General features: G+C 48.0%; 5 protein-coding genes across 5 annotated transcripts; 1 reads left to right on the top strand and 4 right to left on the bottom strand.

Annotated features, from left to right (window-relative positions):
• Nucleotides 1-34: 34 nt before the first annotated feature.
• F5891DRAFT_1214660 (60S ribosomal protein L22) lies at nucleotides 35-891 on the top strand (the record flags this gene model as incomplete). Its single annotated transcript, XM_041369283.1, has 4 exons — nucleotides 35-74; nucleotides 129-299; nucleotides 351-507; nucleotides 556-891. The coding sequence occupies 4 exons, from the start codon at nucleotides 35-37 to the stop codon at nucleotides 584-586; spliced, it is 399 nt and encodes a 132-aa protein (XP_041217498.1). The 3' UTR covers nucleotides 587-891.
• On the bottom strand, nucleotides 759-6218 carry F5891DRAFT_965413 (P-loop containing nucleoside triphosphate hydrolase protein; the record flags this gene model as incomplete). The annotated part of the gene is made up of 21 exons (XM_041376167.1): nucleotides 759-995; nucleotides 1052-1136; nucleotides 1185-1439; nucleotides 1490-1549; nucleotides 1601-1751; nucleotides 1803-2025; nucleotides 2076-2246; nucleotides 2299-2440; nucleotides 2491-2569; nucleotides 2627-3067; nucleotides 3126-3298; nucleotides 3350-3426; nucleotides 3479-3496; nucleotides 3546-3855; nucleotides 3911-4008; nucleotides 4064-4207; nucleotides 4260-5363; nucleotides 5415-5513; nucleotides 5560-5714; nucleotides 5771-5873; nucleotides 5928-6218. The coding sequence occupies 21 exons, from the start codon at nucleotides 6216-6218 to the stop codon at nucleotides 759-761; spliced, it is 4416 nt and encodes a 1471-aa protein (XP_041217497.1).
• A 499-nt stretch (nucleotides 6219-6717) lies between these two features.
• F5891DRAFT_965406 (SNF2 family N-terminal domain-containing protein) lies at nucleotides 6718-11778 on the bottom strand (the record flags this gene model as incomplete). Its single annotated transcript, XM_041376166.1, is given in 15 exon segments — nucleotides 6718-7134; nucleotides 7187-7418; nucleotides 7471-8097; nucleotides 8147-8288; nucleotides 8338-8629; nucleotides 8686-8847; nucleotides 8903-9141; nucleotides 9160-9328; nucleotides 9378-9632; nucleotides 9685-9866; nucleotides 9919-10123; nucleotides 10163-10281; nucleotides 10336-10675; nucleotides 10729-11544; nucleotides 11596-11778. 15 exon segments carry the CDS (start codon nucleotides 11776-11778, stop codon nucleotides 6718-6720), a joined length of 4380 nt encoding a protein of 1459 aa, XP_041217496.1.
• Nucleotides 11779-11874: 96 nt separating this feature from the next.
• Nucleotides 11875-12366, bottom strand: F5891DRAFT_965380 (uncharacterized protein; the record flags this gene model as incomplete). Its single annotated transcript, XM_041376162.1, has 1 exon — nucleotides 11875-12366. The coding sequence occupies one exon, from the start codon at nucleotides 12364-12366 to the stop codon at nucleotides 11875-11877; it is 492 nt and encodes a 163-aa protein (XP_041217495.1).
• Nucleotides 12367-12810: 444 nt separating this feature from the next.
• Nucleotides 12811-15102, bottom strand: F5891DRAFT_1073425 (L-Aspartase-like protein). Its single transcript, XM_041363336.1, has 12 exons — nucleotides 14908-15102; nucleotides 14772-14857; nucleotides 14568-14724; nucleotides 14425-14511; nucleotides 14267-14370; nucleotides 14073-14214; nucleotides 13894-14025; nucleotides 13754-13843; nucleotides 13423-13701; nucleotides 13311-13374; nucleotides 13132-13254; nucleotides 12811-13075 (listed from the first exon to the last, which is right to left on the bottom strand). Exons 1-12 carry the CDS (start codon nucleotides 14968-14970, stop codon nucleotides 12936-12938), a joined length of 1467 nt encoding a protein of 488 aa, XP_041217494.1. The 5' UTR covers nucleotides 14971-15102; the 3' UTR covers nucleotides 12811-12935.
• Nucleotides 15103-15110: the final 8 nt, after the last annotated feature.

Here is a 15110-nt window from a genome sequence, read left to right as displayed (position 1 = left end):
TCAAGACTTCAAGCTTGCATCCCTCGTTTTCAAGATGGTCAGTCCCGGCACCGCTTTGCTGAGTTACCTTCTCAGTAGGCTCATGTCCTGCGGACTTCCGCTTGTTCTGTTCTTTTGTTAGCCCAAAGCCGCTGGTGGAAAAGCCCCTGCTGTCAAGCACAAATTCGTGATCGACTACTCTCGCCCAGCAACGGACGGCGTCTTCGATGGCGCTGACTTCGAAAAGTTCTTGCACGATCGTGTAAAGGTCGAGGGCAAGTCTGGTCAGCTCGGTGAAAATGTCAAAATCGTTCGGGATGGTAATATGCTTTGTCAACACCAATCTGTTATATTCTCAATTATTTTGGCAGGCAACACCAAAATCACTGTTACCTCCAATGTCCCTTTCTCAAAACGCTACCTCAAGTATTTGACAAAGAAATTCTTGAAGAAAAACACCCTGCGCGACTGGATCCGGGTGGTCGCGTCATCCAAGGATACGTACGAGTTGCGTTTCTACAACATCGCGTAAGTGATTTCCACTTCTCAGAGTATTATATCTCACAGAAGATGCAGCCGTGATGGCGAGGATGATGATGAAGAGTAATCCCACCACTTCACATATTTGTTGTCAACTATGTATTATGGACATCTCACATTGTTGTCACGTCTCGTTATCGATTTTAGCCTCATGTGCATGAGTGAGGATAAGTGCAAGTGCATAGGTCTTGACGATACATCATATTATTTAGGTCTAGATCAGAGGCCAATTGGCTACATCATGGCAGTTTAATCATCAGCTTCGCACTGTCATCTCCAGTTTCCAGTTTGATTTTCCCCAAAGCCGCAGTGGCAAGATCATACCATAATACATGAGACTCCGTTAATGGTCTGCCACGAAGTTGCAGTGCAAGAATCGTGGTTAGGTGTTGGCGAAGAATCTTGAGCGCAACATTGGCCTTGGGGGTGAGCTGATATCTGATTTTCCGATCAATGGACAACATGTTAGCTTGGATCTGGGTATAATGCTATGATGTCAACGTCTTGTATTCACTCGGGGCGTTGTACTGACCTTGAATTCACTCTCCCCACAAAGGAGTACGAGAGCGAGATCGTCGATGGGTCCAGTCTCCCAAGCATACATCTTCTTCGAGTGCCTGCAAACCTCTTCAGTACTTGTCGCCGTCATCATAATGGACTGTTACATAAGTGTAAAGTAGACGAGATGGTTGACACCAAAGTCAGCGGGCTTCCTGCCAAAGTTAACAGAAGTAGGGTGAAAAGCAGCAGATTGGTTATTCGATATAGTGCGCATTTGTCCAGAGGAAGAGTCGATCGCCAGCACTTTGGGATAAAGTCCCGCAGTGAGAGCCGAGTTGATGAGAGCAATATTAGATCCATTGCTATCTAGAGGCAGCGGTACGCTCACGAAGCGCGTGCGGTTGCGACCGAAACGCGCACTGGATGAAAACATCGGTAATGGGGAGGCGTTAGACGCACTATGACATACCGGCTGAGTTCTCGAACGAAATTCCTATCAACAGTGATAAACGAAGAGTCGACTAAGAAGCTGCAACAGATTTCTTAGCCAAACAGCAATCACGTATCAAAACCATCATACCCTAGGAATTGTTGACGTAATTCCTCGATCTGTTGAAGATTCTGGTGGCTAAGGAAATTAACCCGACAGAACTTGCGCACGAAACTGGGATTCTCGGATGCTCTACGCCAACTCGAAAATGCATTGTGGATCGTCAAGAAGTCTGAATTATCTAAAGAAGTGGAGGTAAGTTCGTTGTCTTTTAATGTAGTGCATAACTAACCAACGCGGAACGAACTCTTAGCACGGTCCGCCTCTTGCTCCATACCCATTGGTACTATGAACGGGGACTTGGAACTCAAAGCAGCAGCGATTGTTAGCGCAGGGTCCAGACATCGGAATAATACCGCGGTGAGCAAGAATTTCCCTAGATGCACGTCTGTAGGCAACATGCTCAGAAGCCTACCCATCGGAGTGATGTCCTCTGACGGTGTAAGAGCGCGGACCTAAGCGATAGATGAGAAAGGTAAACACAGGAGTTCTGGCATCGACGGACCTCGACTAGTGCTGAGATAGCTCTTTGCACATTCACCGGCGTAGGAGGATCCAATGCGCGGGACAATACATCCTCGATGGAGGTGCCAATTTTCACCTTCATGATTTTAATGCGTAGGGAAAGGTCTGATAAGCTAAGCCGCATCATCTCTGGCAAAGGATGTTCTGCCAACTGAGCACGTGGTTTCAGTAAAAGAGACAGCTCAGGAATGCCCAAGTCTTACCAACGTGTCATGACGAATCTTGGTGAACAAGTGGAAACACAGTCCATTCTGCACCCGTCCTGCACGACCTCTACGCTGAGCAGCATTACTTTTGGCAACGAAAGTTTCGACCAAACGACTGAGCTGTCGCTTTTCGTCAAACCTAAAGGTAGTCAGTGATTGTTGACTTCAAGAGAGAGGGGTAGTAGTGACCTCATCTCGCGATGTTTGCCGGTGTCTATGACACAGGTAATGTCAGGAATAGTGATACCTGTCTCGGCGATGTTGGTCGCTGCGAAGGAGTAATGAGAATGATGCTTGGCTTCGAGGAGCAGATGCAAATAAGAACCTATAACGATTTTGCGAACTCCCTGAGGAGGGATGTCAAACACTGCGCTCTGATTTTCGCTCGAAAGTGTAGAATGCAACGGATATAATCTGAAGCTGTTTTCATCCCCAAATGTGTGATGTTCAGTAAGAAGATCATTCATGCGCCGAATTTCCCCTAAACCAGGCATAAAAATCAGAACAGCCGCTGAAAAATGATGGCTCTCTTTGTCCTCAAAGCAGAGGCGTTCTAGTAGACGAAGAATCAACTCGTAAGGAATCGCGCGCTCATCAAGAAGATTGACGGTGTTAATCGTTTGATAGGAGTAACGCTTCTCCAGTCTCATAGGCTGGCTTGAGATCTGATGTCCGCCATCGACTAGCGTCTCTTCGTCATCATTGCCGTAAACAGTGTCTTCGTCCCATTCAAACCTGTTCTTGTTCTTGTGCGTTTTATCATGTACTGATAGATTATTCGAGTAAGTGGGCGTATTGCAAGGATAGTTTAAAAGTTGGCTCACGATTAATCGCATAAGGCGAATTCTCCTGGATGGACCAATCTGCGTACTCTATAGCATCCTCTAAGAAGCGAACATCCACAGGAAAGGTTCGACCTGGGACATGTAATGTGGGGCATTCATTGAAATAATTGGACAGTTTGTCCGCGTCTACTGTGGCCGACATGAGAATGATCCTGCGATGCGCTTGGTCAGTGAGCTGCGTAGGCTAAGGCGAGCGTGCTTACTTCAAATCCGACCTCTGGGAGAGAAGAGATTTTAGAACAATGAGAAGGAAGTCTGACTCAATGCTGCGTTCATGGACCTGTATAATTGGACATGTAAGGAGCTCGGGCTTCGGAAATGGCTGCACAAACCTCGTCAATGATGATGTGCTAGAAATAGTATTAGCTACGTCTTTACCCTGATTTACGTTTTGCTCACTGTGATCTCGTCAAATGCAGTGCCTTGACCATTGGGGCCTGTGCCTCCCTCCAGCATACGAAGAGCGATACCATTCGTAACAAACGCCAGGCGGGTATTTCGCGTAGTATTGCTTTCCAATCGAATTGAATAGCCGACAAGCGAGCTTAAAGTTCCAACGGCACCAGCAGAGTCGCCTAGCTCACGAGAAACTCGTTGAGCGAGAGATACAGCTGATATTCGACGCGGTTCTGTACAGTATATCTTGCAAGGGAGGCCACGAGCCAGCTGATCCTCTAAAATGAACGCAGGAACTTGTGTGGATTTGCCACTGTAAAATCAGAGAATAAGTAAGATGTGCCTTTCAAGAAGTAATGCCACTTCACCAGCCAGTCTCGCCACTGAGCACGAGGATCTGCGAACGGTCAAGAATGGATAGGATTTCACTCTTATACTTTGCAATAGGAAGCTGATTGCGATGATGCTACGAAAGAGAGCTTAGAAATGTAGACCAAACATTCATTTCTGGAGTCACTTACAAGCATTTCTTGATACGCAGGTCGCATTTGTCGCGCTCTGAAGTCCGCAATGACATGATCAGAGCTGATGTCATTGCGAGGCAGATTCCGAACTGGTATGGGGTCTTTGGCCTCTGTGGTAGCCCTCGTGTTCTTCTCCATAAGCTAGAAAGCAAAGCTCAGTCCGAAAAACAGGTATTCCAATGAGGAACGTTACCATTGGACGAGCATCAATCTTTTTTTCAACAATGTTTCTCATATTCGCCCAAACTTGACGATTGATCAGATCTTCCCGTAAATTTCTGTCTGTCTCAAGTTCGTCCCATAAATCCCTGAAGACAGGCGGTAGTAACCGGAACGACGTATGGTTGGCTAAAGCACCGGAAGACCCGACCGCAAAGCCATCAGTGGCAGGGAACGTAAGAGCGTGTAAAGCAAGTGTTGCGACATAATACTCTGCCTGGATTTCAGTGTGACAAGCAACATCACACATGCCCCACTCATCCGTCTTTTTTCCCTCCCAGTTGACCATAACACATGCGCGTTTCGCACGACTTGACCCAGAAATGACACTATAAGTGACTGCGGCGTACCGGTCAACCTTGAAGACAAACTCGGCTAGAAGTGTCTTCGGTGTTTTACTGGACCAGTGCTTGGGTAAGACCATGTCCCGTATGCGAATTGTGGTCCCTCCCTCTCCGGCAATTTCGGAAGGGAGGGTATCCAAGATCTCAAGCATACCACCGAAACCCTCCTCGTGTTGATCAAATATATCGGGGATGTCAGAGGGTGCAGGTATGTCTTGTTTTTCAACATGTGGACCAGCACTGAGTGGCTTTGCTACTTTCTTCTCTTGTGTCGCTGACAGCTTTGGACTCGATCCTCGTAATCTTGACTGAAGTAAAAGGGTATCAACCCTAGCACGTTCTGACCGATACTGCGTTTCTGCATCTTTTTCGTCAAAGAAGTAGTGCGACTTCAAAACCATGAGCTTGTCTTGGAGATGTTGGACCAATACAAGGTCATGGTGAGCCGGTGGCTTGCCCCTGGCGGTAAGATCTGTGATCTGCATCTTTATACGGACGTACTCCGCGACTAGGTCATCTATATCAGGCGAACTGGATCTTGATGGAGAAGACCTCATCGATTCGGCGGGAAGAATACCTCCAGATTTCAGCAATTCTACATCTGAGGCTGGCCGTTGTCTCGCCGGCACAAACACCGGAGCATTAGCATCAAGCTTTGATGCAGCTGTCACTGCTGCCGAAGGTGGTGACGGGTTAGATGCTGGCAAAGGGCTTCTTGGTGTCGGAGACTGAAGCTCTTTACGCTTTCTCCGAGGCACTTTCGAGTCGTCAAGGTCCTCAGCCACTGTTGACACGCGATTTAGAACTACAACTACAACTGTAAACTTAACAACAATCATTTTACCTTTCTCTTCAAGCTCATCTTCCGAGCAGTAGATGTAAAGCTGCCCTAACGTGAGCGATGGCTTGAGGGGTAGAGGATGGACGAACCCATTCGTATGCTTCCTCCAGATCTACCCCCTGGATTGCCCTGAGGCATTCATCTACTCTGTCCTGTGAAAAGCCTTGCCTTCTCAGAACTCCATAGGTAATTCCAAGTCGCGTCACTAATTTTTCTTCCGTCTCCTCTAACAGTTTTCTCTCGCCTATGAAGAACGGTAAGGTATTTATTGTGACAACGGGTTCCAGAGCATCAACTTACACTCGGGGCTCTCCCAATTTAATGTGAGGATGCGATCTACTAGAACGGGATCAACCTGCAACGAAGGCAATGTCTTAGAAAACCGCCGGTCGACTTCAGTAGCCTTGATAAAGATGAGCTAATTAGCACGATTTCATAGCGACTGTAACTCATTTACCTTCATGGTCCTGAGTGTCTCTTTCTCTGTTTTCTCCTGATACTTATCAACAAGGTTCTGCAGAGATTGTTCTTCTACTTGATCCGGGTCGAAAGAGTGGTCCTGAGGAACATCGGACTGGACGTGGGCAACTGTGGGGTGCAACGTGTCGCTTGTTGGGGCTTCTTCAGCTGTGGTATTGGTAGTCATGTCATCTGTGTTTTGTTCGTTTTCAACCACTTTCTTCGGCACTGATGTTGTCGCGAATCCACGCGCAACCGGTTTGAGCTGCGATTTCTTCTTCTTCGCCATCTCCACTCCCAGCGCAAACAATCAGAGTGATCAAGCACTTCTTTGTCTCTCACTCAGCACGATACTGTCCTTTCAACGTTGATCGTTATCTTTGTAGAGATTGGGAACTGCGAGAGGATATGGATTTGAATCACGAATTATTAGATTCGGTAATCAGGTTTATCGGTGGAGACGAGTGAAGCGTGTACCAGGTTATTAATGAAGTTTTGCTGTTCAAATGAAGGTGCATGGGGGCCAGTCAATGTAGATCAATCAAGAGCTAGGCCTCGTTGTAGTGTGTAAAAAGACGTGTAGTATGCGACTGACTTGTGCAATTGGATACATATCTAAGATTTCTCACGCTGATCATGATTCCACATAAATAACACAGATTATAAGGACATGCAATAAGTAACTAAATGCCAGACCTACATGGACGTACGGATTTGAATTAATCTACAGAAGTTGATAATGTGCGTGAACAAAGCAAAGCAAAAGTAAAGCGACAAAAGACAGAAAATCACTCAGCGTCCACAGCAGGAGTCACATCCCCCATTCCAGGATCCTTCTTTCTACTCCCTTTTCCGGTCGGTTTTCGCGGACGTGCCGCAGCACCACCTTTCCGCTTCTTTCCTTTAGCTGGCGCCGCTGTTCCCTCCTCCTCTTCCCCGCCCTCAGGTGGTGGAGCGGCACCACTATTATTACTGGAATGACCAAAGAAGTCATCGCCTTCTTCATTCCAAAGATCTCGCATAGTATCGCCAGAAGGGCCCTCCGAAACTCCTACAGCTCGCTTGCCTGCTTTCTTCGAAGAGGGTCCCGAAGTATTCGAACTATCAAGGTTTGCGAGCTGGTCATCATTGAGGAGAAGTTGGACAATTTCGCTGGGTTTTGTGACGTCTGTGAAGTTCTTGTTGCCGACCACGATGTCTTGTACCTGGAAGAGCATCAGTTGAACGTCCTGCACTTCAGGAATAAAAATAACTTACATCTTTTTTGACACGAGCTAACTGAATGATACGCTCGTCGATGGTGCCCTTCGTGATCAGGCGATAGACAGTCACTTGACGTGTCTGACCAAGACGATGGGCGCGATCCATGGCCTGCGCATCGTTTGACGGATTCCAGTCGTGGTCGTAGAAGATGACAGTGTCTGCTGCGGTCAAGTTGATTCCGAGACCACCTGCACGCGTACTTAGAATAAATATGAAAATGTCCGGGCTAGAGGACATCGATCAGAATCAATGATATACAACCTAAGTCAAGCACTGACCGTGTTTGCCAATCTATCACCATATCTCGTCGATCTTCCAGCTTCGACGAACCATCAAGACGTAGATACTTGTACTGGCGATAGATCAAATATTCCTCCATAAGGTCCATCATACGAGTCATTTGGAAATATATCAAGACACGATGGTCGCCTGCCTTCAGCTCCTGAAGGAGGGCATCTAACCGAGCGAGTTTAGCAGAGTCATATATCAGTCTCTTTGCTTCTGGTATCTGCATGCTTGAAGATGGTAGCTGGTCTGCGGGCGAACTTCCGACAAGTCCTGCAGAGGATAAAGCAGGAACTAGGCTGTGGTATGCCTGGTCAATGGTAAGCGAATCCCGCAAGTGCTGAGGGAGACCGTAGAATGCCAACGATTCCATAGGTGCCTCCAATAACTGAACTTGATGCTCTATAAACGTCCGATCTGTGCAGTGAAGAGATATTGGAGGTGCTACAGCCGGCGGCACAAACCATCTCAGGGCTGGTCGAGCTAGATTGGACCCCTGCCAAGCTGTTGAAGATATATCGAGAAGATGTGGCAGGCCTTCTGCGGCATCCAGGCTCAAAGAGAGACGGGGGCCTATGCTGAACGGATGTGCACCAGTATGAGCTACCAATTCTGCTCCCCTATGAAACGGTCAGTCGGACGTCGAAAAAAAAGTCATAGTTAGCCTACGATGAGATCCCTCTATCCTCAACAATCCTGTTTTCTTCCTCAAGGACCCGAAGCCAATTGCGCATGAAAGAAGACACCTGAAGGCCATGAACATCACTCGGTGTGGTGTTCAGAAGTCGAAGAAATGCGAACGCAGGTGAAGCTATAACATGTTACATCCAAGGCGCAGTCACTCAAGCACCATCACACACCTTCAACATCATCGAACGTCGAACGATGTATCCACTCCGTTGACCAAATATTGAAAAGGCCACTGGTACAGTCCGATTGCCTACGCAGTCCAGACTTTTCACAAGGGACATCTATAAGCCCGCCATCTTGGTGGAATAACGCCGGAATTTGGTACTCAATAGGGTTATGAGTCGAGTAAGGAAGGGAAATGAAATCGCCTTCGCGATTCAGAGGACCAGATTGACCGAAGCGGGAGAATGAGAAGGGAGCTACCACGTCTGCACGTTCAAAGAGCTCGGGATGATTACAAACCTACATTGAAGTAAGTTGGTCAGTGTTTAGAAACGATAAGACCATATCTTACTCACCTTCCGGAACTGCATTACGAGGTTCATTAGCGATCGAGCAGAATCAGCATCCCCTATGTTTGCAGCCTTCTCTAATAGATCTACCACAGATACATTCGCCAGAAGTGCACGGTAGAGAGTACGTTGGCGTGATGACAGGTCAACGTAATGATCGATCTCAATCTGGGTAAGGTAAAATGTGAGCGATCGCTCCTCGGTGAGTGAATTGAATATAAACCTTCTCGCTCAACTCGTTTTGTACATGTCGTTTGACTCGCCGTAACATGAAAGGCTTCAATATCATGTGCAATCGCCGTAGTTGACGTTCATTGAGCTTGCTGCCCTTGTTCTCTGCGGCGTTTTCAATATCTTTAGAAAACCACTCGTTGAACTCGTCGTGGGAGTCAAAAAGACTGGGCATGATGAAGTGGAGTAATGCCCAGAGCTCTATGTGGAGGTTAGTAAGTAGTGACACTGCTGCCCTATCTCACTGACCTTGCATTGAGTTTTGAATTGGTGTGCCAGTCAAGAGCAAACGATTGCGACATTGGAATCCGAGCAATGTTTTCCACCGTACACTGGAGGCATTCTTGATATTCTGAGCTTCGTCGAGAACCATATATTGCCATTTCACGCGCTGGAAGTACTGCTGGTCTTGAGTAACCTGACAAAGACATTAACACAGCTTAAAACAAAATGCAATCGCAACTGACCAACTGGTAGCTTGTAATCAGGACATGGAACGGTGCGTCCTTGTCATAACTGATTTCCTTTTTGCTCCAGAACTTGCGCAAGGTAGTTCGGTCTTTAACGTTCCCCCAATAAGGCAGGGCTTTCAGACCAGGCACAAAGCGAGTTATCTCCTGTTGCCAATTGTGCAATGTAGAGGCTGGTGCGACGACCAGAAATGGCCCCCATATGTCGTGTACCTCAGCAAGGTACGCAAGGAGAGATATTGACTGCACGGTCTGAGGTGCAAGGAGTGTAAGGCGAGTTGCGCAGTATTCTAATCAGTCTCACCTTTCCGAGACCCATCTCGTCAGCAAGAATGCCGTTGATACCCTGTTCGTACAACGTAGCGAGCCAATTCAGACCTTTGAGTTGGTACTCCTTTAGCTGCGCCATGAGCATTTTCGGTTGCTTGATCTTGAGTTCTCCAGTGAGTGACGTCGGGTTTTGGAAGTTGAGTTCATCGGAGTCCACTGTGTACACCATTGTGAATCTCTTAAGCCTCATCACCGAAGAAGAACTTACAGTCAACGAGGGGCGTATTCGAAGTGCCTGAGAGCCCAGACTCGTCATCGTCCCTAATATGGGCCTGAGCCTTGGCAAGTTTCAGAGCCTCATTCGTTTTCCTGTCGAGTGCAGCTTGCACGTCAAATTGCTGAGCCCTTTGTCTGGCAAGAGCGATAGCTTCCTGAGCGTTATGCCGCGCATGTCGGTGAAGATTGGTCTGGTCCTCTGATTATAACTTTCAACCTCCAAATTGTCAAGATACGGATAAATGAAACCAACCGTCATCGAAGTCAATTTCTTGAAGTACTGATGGATCAACGTCTTCAAGAGCAGCACCCACTGGCGTCGAGGTCTCAGGAGTATCTCCTTGTACTTCAGAAGCTGAGGTCTGGGCGTCAGCGAACAGCCACTAGAGCACCGAGAAACAGGACTCACTCTTGAGCTTGTTACCGACGAAATGGCTGTACAACTCAGTCTGACTGATCAAGAACTCAAGTTTGCGTGCTTGACGCGCCGCCTCCCTTTTCTCTTCCTCGATCTTGGCCCTGTCAATGGCCTCCTTCTGCTCGCGCTTTCGAACATCTCTCTCTTCCCGCTCATTCTTCTTCCAAAAGACTAACATTTCGCGCATCAAGCGTTTGCCTTTAGCTTGGACGTCCTTTTGAGCTTTTGCGGTCTTTGTGAAAGGCCGGCGTGCTTGGATGGATGATAGCGTGGCTAAGCGCTTGAGCTGACCTTGACGAGCCTGGTAACCCATCGCGGCGTACTTGTATACCTATGCGACGAGATAAGAATGCAAACAGTACGTAATGCAAGACCCGCACATACTTTAGCAACATCTCTCCGAGCAATGTTTGTCCAAACTTTCTTCTGAGCCTCCTCCAAGTTCTTCAATCGTTTGGCCATAGCATTCTCATCGATCTTTTTAGCGCGCTTGAGAGGAGGGATGATGTCATCTAATTCGTATACAACAGAAGTTGCAGTGAGAGCAGGCGATACAGGCCTGGATGCCGAAGGCGTGATGTCTCCAGCGACCGATGCTCCAGCGGAGGCAATGCCAAGGCCCTCCAGAGTATCAGGTGGTAAAAGCTTCTTCCCGCCACCACCCCTCTTACGACCTTTAGGTGTTGCACTTGGTATAACACTGTCCGCGCTCGCTTCCCGCAACAGACTCTGTTTGCCCTTCGTTTTCGCCTTTGATGAAGCGAATTTGGAAGGGCTGATCCCGCCGATAGACCGTTCGAACTCGTCAGCGATTGAAGCAGAGTCTTTGTCGACCTTCCGTTTCTTTGCTGCAGGTTTGTTTCTGGATGAAGCAGGAATCTCAAGGTCACTGCTCTCGTCTGAATCTGCACCATCTGCACCACGTTTGAGTGAGTCCTTGTGCTTCTGATTGCGACCTAGGTAAGACTCCTCAAACAACCGAGCCGCGTCTTCTGCGCCAAATCTAGTCGAGCCAGGTTCGTAGTTATCCGGAGCTCCATAATCATATGTATCGGGAGGTGGGGAAGCGTGAATAGTGGATAGAAGCTCCTCCTCAACAGAAGGAGGTATCGGCGGGGGCGTTGGAGGCGGAAGGGGCATCCGTGCAATGCGGGACACATAGTGGCGTGACAGTGTCAGTGCCGTGCTGGAGTTGCGTTCCTATGATGAAATGTGAATCAACCAACCGGAAGTCGCAGATGTAAAACTAACCAAAACGCTGGCATCAAACCACGATTCTACTTTACGCTGGCGTAGATGTGTCTCTATGATATAGTCGCTGAGGTCACCAATCCATACTTCTTCACAATCCGAAAGGTCGGAAGATACCAGACGTCGTTCCTCTTCAGTTTGATGGTACTCTCGTGCAGCTGTTGCAAGATCCGTTCCCTCCATAAGAGGCGACTCGGGGCGATTTGCTTTTGAACGAGGAGGATTTCGACGGGGTGCCTAAGGGATAAGAATAGGAAGGTGAGTAAAGCCGAATTAGCCCTATGTATGCCTGATGAAACTTACGCGCTTTACAATCGGAGGCTGGTAATCGGGGTCGTCGTCTGGAGCTACAGGCTTTCTCCGTTTTCGCGGTGTGGGTTCGTTTTCGCCTTCCTTGTAGTAAGCGCCCATGGAAGATGCGCGGGGTTCTGGAGGTGGAGGCTGGTGCTGTCCATCCCGTTCACGCTGAGAATAGTAGTTGCCTCCTGGACCAAGAGGAAAGATCTCTCCCTGAACGTAATCACCCGAGTATGGATCCCAACCTCCGGCACCCTGATAAGAGGGTGTCTGGTAAGAATATCCACGAGGAAGTGGTGGCTGCTCTCCGAGAGGAGTTAGACTCCGACGAAGAGTTTGGGGATGAGGAGATATGACTGTGGCCCGGGAGAGAGGTGACACGTCTGCTAACGAAGGATCGATACCACCACCACGTGAGGAAGCGGATTTTCTCGCCGGGGATGGTTCGTCGTTGAGAATTCGGCTAAGCGACATAGAGAACCAAAGTGGTGACAAGTAAGATGCAAAGAGAGGAGGATATAATGAGGCAGTAGCCGACTTAAATGTTGTAAAGACAGGTCGCCTCGTGGGACCAGGAGATGTAAAGAGAAGGGCGCTGTGGCAGTCAACCTAATGCCCGAATATTTCTTCAGAAGCTAAATAAAGTGGTGTTGTGGTCGACGTTGACGGTGATGAGCACCAACTAAGAATTTTCGGGTTAAAAAGTGTGAGCTCGGTGTGGATAACGAGGAAGACTGTTGCTGTGCAAATTACGAGTAGAGACGAGGGAGTGCTGTGACGGGAAGTTGTACTGATTTGACGTGGTATATTTCGTTTGCGGTTGGATATAGCATTCTTGCCTTTTTTGTATTCGCTGTTCCTTCCTTGCTGTTCTTGGCGGACGAGCTTCTCTCTATCAGATCTTCACACCACTCGCAGTAACCTACGCATTCTTTATCGATTAAATTGACACGAGTTGGTTACCAACTGTGTCATACTGTTTCACAAGAGGCTGGCATGGGGTCTCCATGTTACAAATATCATGCAACAGTACCATCTTGTGACTATATGTCATCTGGGTATAACATCAATTCTGGTCGCACTTTCTCATCAAACTCTTCAGGTGTCAGGTATCCGAGCGCAATAGTCGCCTCCTTCAGCGTCGTTCCTTCTTTGTGCGCTTTCTTTGCGCACTGGGCCACGTCTGCAAAGTACGATTAACTTCGACCGGAAATGTGCGGAGCTATATTTAGCACGCACTGTCATAGCCAAGGTGGCTGTTCAAAATCGTTGCAAGCATCAAACTCTCGTTCAAGAGGTGGTTGATACGCTTTTCATTTGCCACAATGCCAACTATGCAATGATTGGTAAAAGACCGTGAGGCTGACCATACAAAGATCAGCAGGTTGACAACGAGTCATTGAGTTATGAAACCTCACCATCAGAAAGAAGGCGGATGCTCTGTAGCACGTTCATGATCATGACCGGTTTAAAGACATTGAGCTAATTCGGGTTTGAATGACAAATGCGCCGTGTATGAAATACAAATACCTCAAACTGTCCGCTGGCTCCAGCAACGCTAACAGCAGTCTGGTTACCCATAACTTGAGCGGCGACCATTGTTACAGCCTCGCACTGCGTGGGATTAACCTTGCCAGGCATGATACTACTGCCAGGTTCATTTTCAGGGAGGCTCAGTTCGCCGAAGCCACACCGAGGGCCAGAACCAAGGAACCTAATGTCATTGGCGATCTTCATCAGGGAACACGCGATGACATTCAGAGCACCATGAGTCTCAACCAGGGCATCGTGACTGGCTAGAGCTTCGAACTGCGGATCTTCGTCAGTAGTCAGACAAAACGATCGCCATAAATTGCCTTACCTTGTTAGGCGCGGTCTGGAACTTCAAGCCCGTAATGGTAGATATCTCGGCGGCAATTTTGACGTCGAACCCCTTCTTGGTATTCAGACCCTGCACGGCACGTGAGATCTCTACCCTTCGCTGAATGTTAACGGACTCACTGTGCCAACCGCAGTGCCGCCCTGAGCAAGAAGGCTCAAACGAGGAATGACATTTTGGACACGAGCAATGCCATTATCGATTTGCTGGACATATCCACTGAATTCTTGGCCAAGCGTCAGAGGTGTGGCATCCTAATCGTGATCAGATAACATCCGCATCGAAGGCCGATTATTCATACCTGCAAGTGCGTGCGTCCGATTTTGATAATCCCGCTGAAAAGCTCGGCCTTTTCGTTAAGTGCATCCCTGAGCTGCGTCAGTGCTGGAAGTAACGAGTGATTAATTTCAGTGACAGCAGCGACATGCATAGCTGTTGGGAAGCTACATGTTCGTTAAATACATGCAATCAAGTATAAGCTACCCGGTAACTCACGTGTCATTACTACTCTGGCTCATGTTAACATGGTCATTCGGATGGACTGGTTTCTTAGACCCAAGTTCACCGCCAAGGAGTTCTATCGCACGATTCGATATTACCTGTTGACCACGCTGAGTAACAACACTAATTAATCAAGTATTTGTTATACTAACCTCGTTTACGTTCATGTTACTCTGAGTTCCACTTCCAGTTTGAAAGACAACCAAGGGGAAGTGATCCATGAGCTTCCCAGAAATGACCTGGAGTAAAGATCAGCTGAAAGCACACATACGAAGCCTAGGACATGATCTCTCACATCATCAGCAGCTTTCTGAATGGCTTCGCCAACCTTCGGGTCCATACCATAGCTGACATTGACGATAGCTGCAGCCTTCTTCAACACGCCGAAAGCCTTGATCAGAGGATGCGGCAATCGTTGCGAGGGGCCACCAATATCAAAGTTTTGTAATGAACTGCGGAGATTGTTCAGTAGAGCACACACCTCAGACCTGATCCATACCGTTGCGTTTGTGCACCCCAATAGCGATCGGCAGGGACCTGGAGCTCACCGAACGTATCACGCTCACTGCGGAATGCCTGATTTGACTAACACGACCATTATTTCCTCCCACTTCAAGCTCATTAACCTAACTTACTACGACGGATGATGAAAATTGCCTTTGACGAGGAACCACATGGAGGAGCTTGAAGTATGACATGAATGAATGATATGTCACGTGAGAACTAGCGCGCAGAACTCACCCGGCGAGGAAGCCAAGTGCCTGTAGTCATGACTAGCAGTCTCTAGCAGTGATGAAAGCACAGCGAGTGGAGGGCAGGGCAGAAGGTTGTGTCAACC

This window comes from Suillus fuscotomentosus (assembly GCF_016647785.1).
Source record: "Suillus fuscotomentosus strain FC203 chromosome Unknown F5891scaffold_156, whole genome shotgun sequence".
Classification (NCBI taxonomy): domain Eukaryota; kingdom Fungi; phylum Basidiomycota; class Agaricomycetes; order Boletales; family Suillaceae; genus Suillus; species Suillus fuscotomentosus.
Note: the sequence above shows the minus strand (reverse complement) of the source record. Positions and strands in the feature narration are given on the sequence as shown.